Consider the following 13,545-nt stretch of genomic DNA (forward strand, 5'->3'; position numbering starts at 1 on the left):
GCTACTCTCCCTCATGTACTCAACTATCAGAAGTTTATATGTATATTACATTTAAGAGATAAGATACCGTCTGTGATAGAACAGTGCTGTGGGGTGGCTATTATTATCCCCATTTATAGGTGGAGAAAGAAACGTTCAAAAGTCAAGAGACTTTCAAAGAAGTTCTCAGTCTTTCCATCTGAATTTGCATTTACTCTTCCCTCCTCATACCTACTATTTGAAGTGAGTCAGAAAGGTTCTCAAGAACCAACAAGGTCTAAAATCCTTTAGACTGTCCAGAAAAATGCCTCAGGGAGTAGTTCTCAAAGTAGTCTTTGGACCAACAGGTTAGACATCACTGGAAAACTAGGTATAAAAACCCTGATCCCTACCCTAGATCTATCACTGCATTAATAACTATAGTGATGGGCCCCCAGAAATGTGTATGTTAACAAGTCCTACACACTGATTCTGATATATGGCATGGCTGAGAACAGACAGTCTAATAAAATCCCATTTTCTAAACATTCTGAACACATAGCTCAACTAGGACTTTCTAAACCCTAGATCAATCCTTAAATTTTAATGTCAATATATGAATGTCTGTATCTCTGGAGATCTTAATCGATTACAGCTCCTGATTTAGTACATTGGGGACAAAGCCTAAGATTCTCCGTTTTAGACAAGCTCTCAGGTCATGATTATACTGCTTATCTGTGGACTGACCACACTTTGCAGAGCTAAGTGATCTTGGGAACAGATGAGCATAATGAGAGGACCACATACCTGGACACTTTTTGAGTGAGCCTCTACAAACTTCTGTCTAACAAAGATCATCTAAATGTACATTCTGTTTGATTTACATGAAAATAAAACTGAAGGCAAAAAAGATCACAAAAGCTTAGCAAAATTCCCAAGGGAAAAAAGTAATTCTCTCCACTACCACCTTTCTTTGTGTTCTCCTTTGAGTTTCTTTGATGGACTGTCTTTCTGTATGCTGTGAATATGTGTTGCTCTGATTGGTTGATAAATAAAGCTATTTGGCCAATAGTGAGGCAGAATAAGGTTAGGTGGGACATTCTAACTAGAGAGAGGGAAAGGAGAAAAAAAAGAGAGCAGAGGAGATGCTACCAGCCGCCGCCACCATGAGAAACAAGATAAAAAGGTACTGGTAAGCCACAAGCCATGTGGCAAAGTATATATTTATAGAAATGGGTTAATTTAAAATATAAGAGCTAACTAGTGAGAAGCCTGCCATGGCCATAGTTTAAAAATAATATTACCCTCTCTGTGTTTATTTGGGTCTGAGTGGCTGAGGGACCACGGGGTCACGAGAGCCGGATGGGACTAGAGAATACTGCCAGCTACTATCTCTCTCTCTCTCTCTCTCTCTCTCTCTCTCTCTCTCTCTCTCTCTCTCTCTCTCTCTCTCTCTCTCTCTCTCTCCTCACTGTTCCCTCTCTGCCACCATCCATCCTCTTCCTCTCTCACTCTCATTCAAATTGTATTTTATAGCTGTGCTTTCTCTTTGGCTCCAGTTCCATCACTAATCTCCTCCCATGGTCTCAGCCAACATAGGGCAATCTCACAGTGCTCCAACTTATTAGACCTCAGATCTAGTCTAAGGTAATACTCCTCCTCTCATTGTTTCATAGTCCTAGGGATGATGGTAGCTTCTTGATGTTCATAAGAATGTGGATTGGCATTTTGCATCTCATTTTGCTTTTCATTTTTTCCCATCATCTCTGCAACCACTTCTGTACATATTTGCTCTGTTTGAAATACCACTATGGACTAAATGTGTATCCCTGTAGATTTATATGTTGAAACTGTTACACCAATGCATTGGCATCTGGTTATGGGGCCTTTGGAATTTCATTGGATTTAGATGAGATCATAAAGGCAGAACATTTAGGTCGATTGGTGTCATTATAAGAAATCCCAGAGAACTTTCTGTTTTTCTGTTTTTCCTTTTCTTTTTTTGTCTTTCTCCTCTACCCCACCTCTCTCTCTCTCTCTCTCTCTCTCTCTCTCTCTCTCTCTCTCTCTCTCTCTCTCTCTCTCTCTCTCACACACACACACACACACACACACACACACACACACACACGCCTCTCATTCATAGTCTCTTCCTTCTTAGATCAAATTATCTAAATTGGAGCAATTCTGGGGCAGCCTCAAATCAGAGAATCAGTAGGAAAGATACAGCATACAAAAAGAGGGGAAGTCTACAATGTCCTTTGCCTTGTGACATGCTGGTAATATTTGCCAACAAGCTTCCAAGAAAAAAATATTTGCAACATTTGTTAATTTTGATAGTTTATACAATTCCTATCACAGTTTATTTTAAACTATAGGTGCATAATCACTTAACAAGGAGTCAAGAAGAGATGGAAGTAACTTGAAGGATGCAGCCCCTCCTTACCTACTCACATTTTCTCCACTTGGAACATCACCTCTTTTTCTATGGCAACCTCTAGCTTATGCCTCCAATATTACACCCTGACCATTTGCTCCCTTGAACTACAAGAGCCAATGCAGTCTCTGTATCTCCACCTCTCAAGGGGGAGTCTCATTGCTCCAGTATTTTTTTAATATATATACTATCTACCAAGAGTCAATAGTTGGAGATGTGGTTCAATGCTGGAATTCTTGATTAGCACTTGCAAAACATTAGGTTCAATCTGCAGTACAATAAAAAAAATTCCTGTATTACTGTCATCACACTCAATCATTTAGGAGGAACATCCCCATCCTACCAGGTGAACAGTAGGCTTGATCTAAGGGTTGAAGCATCAGTCAAGAAGTGAGTAGTTGATACCAACCAAAGGCACTTTGGAACATTAAAAATAACAGGAGAATTCCCAATACTAGCAATATCTAAGCAATCAGAGATATACTACTACATGTTGGACATCTCTAACCTACAAATACAAAAATCCAAAGTGTCCCCAAATCTGAAACTTTTTGCATATTAACACAAGACTACAAGTGAAAATTTCTATATGACATCATGTGACAGGACACAAAATGCAGGCATACCAAATCTATCTTATGATGGAATGACCTTCAGTCTAAGTTTAGGTGTACACAAACACAAATGCTGAGTTGTGTGTCTACACTGAGATCCCTTCTAGTCATGTATTCAGAAAAAAAATCCAAGCTCTAATCCACATCTGGTACCAAGCATTTTAGATGTGGAATGTTCAACATATATCTCTAAAACCACCCAAAAAAAATTTTTAAAGTACCTGTTTTGCATACAGGGGCATATATGGAACAAAACGATGGAATATCAAAACAAATGTGAACCAATTCAAAATATCATCTCTGCTTTTTAATTGTGAGTCACTGGACAAACTGTCTTCTATGTATAAAAAAGGGGGGGGCACTTAGAGAACTTTTCTGAGATGAAAGATTTTTTTTTTTTTTTTTGGTTTTTCAAGACAGGGTTTCTCCATGTAGTTTTTGGTGCCTGTCCTTGACCTCACTCTGTAGACCGGGCTGGCCTTGAACTCACAGAGATCCATCCACCTGGCTCTGCCTCCCCAGTGCTGGGATTAAAGGCGTGCACCACCACTGCCCGGCAAAAGTTCATTTTTAATCTTGATGTTAGTCGATGTCAGAATGACCTGTGTGTGGTTTCCAGCAGCAAATTCTCAGGACAGAGGCAGTACAGAAACACCAAATAGAAGGGTAGATGTGAAGGGGGTGGAAGTAATAAGCTAAAGCCTTCCCTATCCATCCTGAGCTCTAAATAGCCTGTCAGCTTCTAGTCTCTAACTTTGAAAGCAGTATCTGTATTCACATTAGTTCCACCACCCTAGGTGAACACAACATGGCCTTTTCCCTCTCTTCTCTACATGGAGAACTATTTCATATCCTTTGGGATTCTGATCACAGGTCATACATGGTGGTGGTAAAGCATATGGTTAATGTCTAGAAACTTTAAAGAATTGCCTAATATGTGAGAGGCACTATGCTGGATTTGAAAACTACAAAAGCAATTTCACAAAATGCCTGCCTTCCAGTGTTCACTGTGTTGTAGCGAGATGGGGGGTATGGATGTAACCAACTGTTTTATTAAATAAGAAACACAGAAATAATGCAAAAGAGAAAGCCGAGAGGTCAGAGCTCAGAGCCAAAATCTCACCCTTCCGCCTGCGGTGTCCCAGCTTCCCGAATGAGGGCCTCTTTTCCTGTCTGTTAGTCTATTTAAAGAGACAGAACAAGCCACAGCTATCTCACCTCACCAGTTCCTCAGCTGGTCTTGTTTCCTCAGACTGGAAGCTTCTGTGTCCTCATCCCAATAGCTCTCAGCTGAACTGTGTTGCTCCAAAGCCTGAAAGCTTAACCAGCCAAATGCCTCTAGTTTCTGGTCCTCACGCCTTATATATCTTTTTGCTTTCTACCACCACTCCCTGGGATTAAAGGCTGGCCACCACCGCCACACTCTTGCTATGGCTCTAATAGCTCTGACCCCCGGACAACTTTATTTATTAACATACAATCAAAATCATATTTCAGTATAATTAGATTACCACCACAGGGGGGAGCTGTAAAAAAAGAGGAATCATTTCAAGATGCTATAAACTCTTGGATAAAAGTGTGTCTGGAGAAAATCTCACTCCTTCTCCTCCAGACGCACAGATAGACTCCGTTTTCTAGGCTCTCCCACAGCTAGATGTGTCACAGGACTAGGTCATGTCCGATGGAATGTTGGTAGAATTGACTCAGCCCATTTGAAGGCCTTTCAACAAACACTCATACAGTCCTTCACCACCAGCTGAGTGGAGAGAGAACCACAATCCTAGAGGAAGAACAAGCTACAAGACAGAATGATCCTGTCATATCTGAGAAGACCAGAGGGCAATGAGAGTTTATAGACATTTTTTACAGCACCTGGCATATACAGTAACTATGGAGACCCAAGAAGACCTTTCCTTTCAGATTACAAAAGTGAGGACCAAATAAGATCAGCAGAGAATATAGTCCAGTAGTACTTTTTTTTGGCTTAGCACTATGCAAGGACCTGAGAAACAAAGGATAAGAAGGGGAGTGGAGGGAAGGAGGAGGGGGGTGGAAGAGAGACAAAGATAAAATGCGGACAGAGGCAAGAAAGAAGACAGACACAAAAAACATTTTAAATATGCATCAGCAATGTGAAACCTTACTGTGAAATGCAAAGTGCTGGCAATCTTTTCAAGATACATACAATATCTTAAAATTCTCCTAAGTGTACATGGGACTCCCATTGTTTTTTGATGACTTGGTTGTTGAAAACTGTTTAAAATATCTGAGTATTACATTGATGCTTAACTGAAATTTTATATGGACATGGTTGCAGGAGTCTTCTATCTAAACGCTCCTACAGTTGTCCTTTGTGTTCACATTTGGGTAAGTTATCAATTTAGCATGAACTAGATGAAAATCTCCCTCCGGTTTTTCCTACTGCCTGTTGCTACATAAAGTCCCACAGTTATAAAATATAATCACCACCAGGGTTTTATGGCACTGGTTATAAATTAAGCTTTGGGAAAAATCAAATTAATACAATTTCCAAAAGTCCCTACTATTTTAGAATGAAGTTCAGAGTCACCAGAAGAAACTGACTCCCTAGCAGCTAAACAATGACTACACAGTGTGGCAGACACATTTTGGTGGTAATCAGCATGTGAGTCTAAAATGTGCTCAGCAACTCAGTGGCATATAGAGAAAGAAGAGTACTTGGGTTTCATTTCCTAGTACATGTTGAGCAACCCCAATCAAGTAACCTGAAAACCAAAAGGCTTCAACATCTACAACTTTTTAAGCACTAATTTTACAACATACATAGAAAAGTCCAGACATAACCTCCTATGAAGTGTCTCAGTCAAAATATGTACATGCTACAAATATTGTATAAAATTATCCTAAGTCTACATGCATATGTTATGCATGAAATATAATGAATTTTATATTTGGACTTGGATCCCATTCACAAGATAGCTTATTAAGTATATGACCACTTCTGGGCCCAAGTTCTTTGGATAAGTGATGCTTAACATCTATTTTAGAGCTAGGAAATGTTTATAAAGTAGTTTTATAATATAGTGATTCTCCCATTTTCCCCAACCCAGAAAAAGAAAATCATAAAACTATCCTGGGATGCCTGTTTAAAATTCAGACTCCTGGGGCTAGAAAGATGTTTCAGTTGTTAAGAACACTAGGTGCTCTTGTAGAGGGCCCAAGTTCAGTTCCCAGTACCCATGTATCAGCTCACAACTGTCTATAAATCTAGTTCCATGAAGATCCAATGCCTGCTTCTGACCTCCACAGGTACCAGGCACCTACATGGTACACATTTATATATACATGCAGACAAAACACTCATAATACAAAAATAAATCAGTCTTTTACAAAAATAAAATAAAATGTAGAATCCTGACCCCCTGCAGACCTACTACACCAGACTCTGTGAAGGAGGTGGGGTTTGGTATTTGTATTTTAACAAGGGCCTAAGGAGATATAGCAGGTGTCAGTTGCCCTGTATAGTAAGTACATTGGACTAAAAAGGCTTACCATTACATATGCTTACCCCCTGCCAAAGTCAATTTTCACCTAGCAAATTTCTAAAGGACACTACTTCTCTCTAAATGGTGAATTTATTGTTGTTTTTTTCCTGTATATTTTCAATGAACATAGATGATACCTTAAACAGCTGCAGCTTTTTGTAGAAATCTAGATGCTTCTATGGGGTAGAAGTAGACATTAGATACTATATTTTATTCCTAGGACCTCTGTAGGTACCTTTAAAAAGAAACTTAATACCTGACAACATGAACAGAACCTGACTAATAAAATATTTTTTTTGTTTTTTATCATGGCACAGCAATTAGTTTTAGTGAATTGTTTTTATAAACTTGTTTACCTTTCATTTTCTGTGTCAAATCTAAATGGCTTAATGGACATAAACGAGCATTTTTAGGACTTTTTTTCATTGTAGTCCTATGCTAGCAAAGCTGCAAACCCTAAACATGCTTTAAAAAAAGTTGTTTTATCCATTCAATTTTCCTACAGCTCTCAAAGTAGTCTTGTCTTTTTAACACAGGTAATTTGGTCTGTTGCCAGAAAACTACTTGATGACTAAAAAATAAACCAGAAAGAAAAAATGCAGCAGAAGACAAAGAATGGACTGGGGGTGAAAGTGTTCATATAGAAATCTCAGGAAATAACTTCATTACTAACTAGTTCCCAAAACTAATAAACAATTTAGGTTCCCAGAGAAAACTGTATGGAGAAATAAGAAATTGGGGTAAATAAGGGGCATAAAACATTGCGCATTTGTTGTCTCAGCAGACAATGATGGGGGCCAATTTATCACAAAGGGCACTGTAATTTTCCCTATGACTGTCTTGCTGTAACTTTCTTTAAAAGCAATTTTCAAAGCACATGAAAAATGGAGGCCCTTCTAATTTATAGAGAAAACAAAAGCCACAGTAAAATGCACGTGAAAGTTCTTACTTCTTCCTCTCAGAGCCTAGTATCCTAAACAAATCTTTAAAGTATTGTGGGACGCGGACCACCACATTCTCCGAGGGGCCGATGTCTTTCAAGTGTGGGTAGAGTCTGGTATCAATGACCTTCTTGATATAGCCCAGCCAGTCAAACTGAGAATAGAGAAAACAAATGAAACCTATGTTAAGGTAGCAAGTAAGAGGAAAGGCATTCAAAGAGTAGGCTGAGCATAATCCATTCCATCCAGATCATTAAGGATGAAACTGCTCATCGTTTGCTTCCCCAGAAACCAAAGTCAGATCATTGCCACTCAGACCTATGGCTTTCATCAAAAATGGAGCCTGTCTGTGTCCTGTACCACAAATTTCTGGAATAATAGACATTCCCTCAGCTACTCTAACGTTTCTTTGCCCTCCATCTTCTCTCTTGTTCCCTCAGCCCCACCTCACTCCAAGACCTTCTCTTCTGTTAGCTTAGTTCACTCCTCTAATCCCCTGGTCTCCCTCCCTCAATACTCTCCCTCGAACTCTCATGTTCCCTTCTTCTTCCCCTAAACTCAGACACAGATGCCTTAGCACACTATTGGTCTTCTCCTCTGTGCAACCTCTCTTATTCCAAAAGGGAAAAAAGCCACAACAAAATAACTCACCTCCATTCTATAGAGCATCATTGTGTGTCTCGAAAACAAACACTGTATTGGCTTCCCTAAAGGTCATTTGCCAACTCTTTTCCCTTTCTCTGCCTCCACTAGTGAACTTGAAAACCAGTTACTCACTTGCGTAGCACCCCCTTCCCTACCTCGTACCCCACAGCAGGGACGGTCACATGACCAAATTCTACTCAGAATTAAAAGCAAGCCATCTGGGAATATTCTGAAAAGGGGCTTTTCTGTTTATCCTGGTAAAATAAGTAAGTCAGAAAAGACCGTGGGTCCTTCCCCTTCTCTTTGCCTTAATGTGGAAGAGCTACAATGGTCACTTTATAACCATGTTATCAAAATGAAGTAAAAAAGGCTGAGGAGACTAAAATGTAGAGATAAAGCCTATAGAATGTTAAACAGCTGAACCAACACCAATGCCCATGGCTATGTTGTAAGAAAATGGCCTTACTGTTTTAAGCCACTATCAGAAAGCTCTTACTCTTCCCTACAACTGAAGAAATCCCACTGCACACACAACGATAATTTATGTGATAGTTGAAAAGAAAGATAATCAAAATGATGAATAGTAAGATTCAAGATTTACAAGGCTAACTTTTATACACAGATGAAATCAAATCCCTTGTAAATACTAAGGAACAAATTTTTTGGAGAGTTTTCACCAACCTGGGGAATCATAGCACTCAGTTCTGAGATATTCATTTTGTTATACATAGCCTCACTGGTTCGGTTTTCATGTGGAATCATTATCTGTCAAAAAGAGATTTGGGTTATTTTTTCAAATGAATCATTTATTATTGCATGACTGCTTTTCACATGTGCCAAAACATCTGTATATTATTATCAACTTTTCCAAGGCTTTGGTGTGATGCCCAGCTGCGGGGAGAAAATTTAAAAAAAAAAAAAAAACAGCATTTTAGACAGGATTAAGAAAATAAAAAGAAACTTAGATATCCTCTTCAGTGGGAAATATTGTCCCCAGTACAAAAAGAAGTTCCCAGAATGCCCTTCTCCTCTACCATGTGGATGGGCCAAGTCCATCACTGGCTCAATTTTGACAACCAAGCTGAAGTTGCACAATTAAGATTAACATTCCATGTTTACCTGTCAATGAACTCAGCTCATTCACCTCTAAGGGACAATGGTCAATGACAGAAAGGAAGCTATGTACATATCACTGGTGCCTGTGATCATTTTTTTGACCTTAGATTTCCCACTGCTGGAGGTATGAATTTGGTCACCAACTAGGAAGATTTCACAAGCTTCTAGCCTCTGCCATATTTAATCTGAGAACTGCAACAGTGACTCTCCCTCAAGAGTCATTTTAATCACTTCTACTGACCAACCATAGCTCCCTTGCCCACATTATCACTTTGTGTTTCTATCTTTCTACTCCCTTACATCCATTAGCCATGTCCACCTCACCTACAACTGTCTTACCCTCACACCTCCTGCCCATTATCACCATCTCCGTGGATGGGACTGATTGAAGACTGCCTAAGGTTTATGTTCCCTAACAAGGCTTTGCAATTGAACTCTACTTTGCTTTAATGACCAGGACAACTTCATGGACAAGTCCTCTCTCTTCTCATTCAGTCTCTCAGACAGAGATAGTGTAGATGCATATTTTGTAGCAATCTTTACTTATTTGGGTTTGGTGAGGCATTTTTCCTCCTCAGCCTCAGAAACTGTGTATCTTGGTAATTTTGGATGTGACGAGTCACCTGAAGACTAAGGGAATGAAAGAAACATTCCTACCAGGCAAAACTTCATGCACCACAGATATTTCGAGATAAAATCACAGGATCTGAATAGCAGGCAACTGCCCCTCTCTTCTAAGTCCTTCAGTGTCTTAGTGTCTCCCTCCCCACTCTCCACTGGAGAGGTGACATGCCCCTTACAGTTGCCTTGCTGTTTGAGAACCCTAAATCATTGCCTCAGAGGATTTCCACATGTCTCTCCCACCCTCCTCCTTTCTCAACTCCGAGTACAAGCTCCAGGTCGAAACCCTTTGGCCTCCAAGCTGTTTTCAGCTCTCTAGCAGCTGCTCCCCTGCACACAATGGACTTGTCACTTCATTTACCCTCTCAACAATTTTGTCTTGCCTCAGCCCAGCTGCTTTTAGATTTCTTTTTGGTCTAACTCCCTGGCTCAAGGCAAGGCCTTCCATGCTATTTATCACACCTTCAGTTCGAATTAGTACTCTGGGCCTCCTATTTTCTTGGGAAGGGATTCCAAACAGCATGTAGATATGGCTTATAGGCACATCTGCAACAATCTTCACAACATTTCAGGGACACACAGTAATAAACTTTAAAGTGAAGTTGGGGTTCATTAATACTTCTGTGTTTTAATACAGAGGGAAGTAGAAAGACACAGAAAGAAAATCTTAAGGACAGTGTTAGATGTCCTAGAGTAAACACAGGCTTGACGAAAGAGTTTTCAAGAATGAACCAGAAGGACACACATATGCCACAGTGCATGTATGTAAGTCAGAGGATAACTTTGGGCACTGATCCTCATCTACTTGGTTTGAGGCAGGGTCTCTTTTTTTTTAATCTGTTATTGCACTGTGTATACTAGGCTAGCTGTTTCATGAGATTCCCAGAATTCTATTGTTTTCACTTCCCATCTCAAAGGAGAAACACTACAGTAAGTGCTTTACCTACTGAGTCATCAACCTAGCCCCTATAAAGAAACTTCCTGCTGTGAGTAGGAATGTGGAGAAAGATACATGTGAACATCCTAATTCCTCAACCCTACCCTTCAGCCCAACTCCACATCTCAACATACCATCACCAGTTTACAAAATACAAAACCTCAGAATTTTTAGCAACTTCCATAATAACAAATCACCAAGGTCTCCCACAAGCAAATGTGACCATATTTCTTCTCTCTGGACATGAGAACATTTAGGGATTTTGCACATTAGTTCTTCTAGAAAGCAGTCATTCTATAAACAAAGCCATTTAGGATTTACCATTCTCCAACAAATTGGTTCCCCTACCTCTTTTTGTCTCTACCATGAGCCAGAAAGAATTTAAGGTGATTTATTCAGAATATAGTATATGACATAGTGACAGCCAATCAATCATTAGAGGAGAGAGAGAGAGAGAGAGAGAGAGAGAGAGAGAGAGAGAGAGAGAGAGAGAGAGAGAGAGAGAACAACATAAGGCCAGGCACCACACCTTTAATCTCGGCACTCCAGGAGGCAGAGGCAGGTTGATATCTGTGCATTCCAAGCTATCCTTGGAATTCCAGGACAGCTGGAGTTACACAGTAAGATTTTGTCTTGAAAAAGAAAAAAGAAAGGAATGTAAAAGTAAAGAATGGTAGACACAAAATAGCACCAGAAAGGCAGCTTTAAAGTTTAAAAGTGTGCCCTATACAATTTCTGCATTAAATTTCATATCCAATATTGATAGATAAACTTCTCTGAGATCAAATTTTATCAGTCACACTGAGTAGAAATAATACAAAAAAGCAGGTCTGGTTAAAAAATTACCTTCCAGGATTTGGGGTGACATACTTAGGATGTGTGAAACTCTGCATTCAACACCCAGCAAGAGAGAGAGAGAGAGAGAGAGAGAGAGAGAGAGAGAGAGAGAGAGAGAGAGAGAGAGAGAGAGAAGTCTGCCAGCCAGCCAACTTTCAATTAAATCAGTATTTATTGAATATCTGTCTTCTATTTGAGCCATATAAGAATTTCCCTGAGAAAACAGGTTTCCTTGCTAGCATTCTTTAATCACAGTCGAGTAGCACATAGATATTGATTAGGCTCAAACTAGAGAAGTGGAAGGAATGTGGAGCTCTTAATTTCTGTAGTGATTCTTTTTACTTCCCAAAGAGGATGCAACTACTACCTTGGACCCAGAGGGCATTGACACAGAAGGTTACCCTTTGGCCACAATTTATATTTTCATTCAGCATGTATTTTTTACAAAATAAGAAAAAGAAAAGGGCATGGCAAAAGAAAAGAAAAGAAAAGGTTTGCAACTAAGACTTACCTCAGCTATCTTAATTTCCAATCTAAGCACTGACTTCATGTCATGTTCAGCTCGAGAGCTATTAGCTCCTAAAAGCACAGCAGTGTCCACCATGAACTTATAAAGGGCATCCCGATACTGTAAGAGATAAAGAAGCAAGTGGCCATGACAACAACCTGCTGGGAAGTATGTTTTAGAGATACGGAAGAGCAGAAACAGTGGGTGGAAATAAGCTTTCTTCATTTTCACTCTGTACTCAGAGTATGATACCAGCATTATGCAATGCCAGCCACCTACCTGCCACTTTTAGAGGAAAAATATGAGTGATGAGTGTTCACAGGTACTATTTCTGTGACAGATAGAGTTGCTCAGGCATCAAACATCAAGCAAAATAGTTTTCTAGTAACTGGTGATATTATGGATAAAAGAAACATCTCCAAATGAGTCCAGAATAGAAAGGTAAAGGTCAGGTGTCTCCTTCCCAGGCAAGTGATGCTTTAATAAAGTAATGGGAAAGAACTGTGTCTAAAAGCAGAGGACCTGATCCATGAACACTAATGCGAAGTGTGATTTATTCCCATCCAGTTCCATTTACCCAGCTTCACACTATGAAATAAAAGATGATTATAGTGATTGGAGTCCTGTGTCTTTTCAGTTTCCATAGAGTTGTCCTCCCTGGCTCAGGGGGAGAGAGGGAGAAATGATGATGAGAAACCTAGCAACTACCAAATACAAGATTTCATCTCTAAGGTACACCATGACCCTGAAAGCTATTCTTAACTGTGTGACTCACCTTAAGACCTATATGTTTCTTGGTAGATAGCCAGCCTTTTAATAAATGAAATTCAGTCAGCAAGCCTGGCTAATAGTCTTAATTGGAAATAATGTTTTGCCCTTCCCAAGTCTACTAAAAAAGTGCTCAAGTAGTTCAGTACATGTGTGAGGTGGCTGATGAAAAACATGATGGAGGAAGGCATATAAATGAAAAACTAAATAATGCTTGAGACTGTTTTTCAATGTGTACTCTGGTGATGAAAAACATGAAATAGCTGTAACATGAGGCAAGCAAAAATGTTTCTTTTTTGTTTTTTTGGGTTTTTTTTTTTTTCCCGAGACAGGGTTTCTCTGTGTAGCTTTGCGCCTTTTCCTGGAACACACTTGGTAGCCCAGGCTGGCCTCGAACGTAAAAATGTTTCTTAATAAAGCCACTGCATGCATGAAAGCTGAAGAACTGGGGGATTGCAGCCCAGAAAATTTGGAGACATACCATTTGAGAGACATAGGGTTTGGGAACAGTAAGAGATAGGTCCTTCTCTTGAAGGAAGAACAAAAACAGGTAAATAGGGAGAGACAGGTTGAAAGCAGGCAATGAAGAGGCCTTGAGCTTCTTCAAAGTAATTTAGACGCTATCTTGAGAGAGATATA

General features: G+C 39.7%; 1 protein-coding gene across 1 annotated transcript in view; it reads right to left on the reverse strand.

Moving 5' to 3' along the window:
* Phex (phosphate regulating endopeptidase X-linked) overlaps positions 1-13,545 on the reverse strand; it is a 199,435-nt gene that overhangs the window by 135,628 nt on the left and 50,262 nt on the right. The window contains exons 7-9 of the mRNA XM_006973251.4: positions 12,142-12,258; positions 8,801-8,884; positions 7,483-7,628 (exon numbers count right to left, since the gene is read on the reverse strand). Of these exons, the coding sequence (XP_006973313.1) occupies positions 7,483-7,628; positions 8,801-8,884; positions 12,142-12,258 (347 nt within the window). The remainder of the gene's footprint in view (positions 1-7,482; positions 7,629-8,800; positions 8,885-12,141; positions 12,259-13,545) is intronic.

This window comes from Peromyscus maniculatus, chromosome X (assembly GCF_049852395.1).
Source record: "Peromyscus maniculatus bairdii isolate BWxNUB_F1_BW_parent chromosome X, HU_Pman_BW_mat_3.1, whole genome shotgun sequence".
Taxonomy (NCBI): Eukaryota; Metazoa; Chordata; class Mammalia; order Rodentia; family Cricetidae; genus Peromyscus; species Peromyscus maniculatus.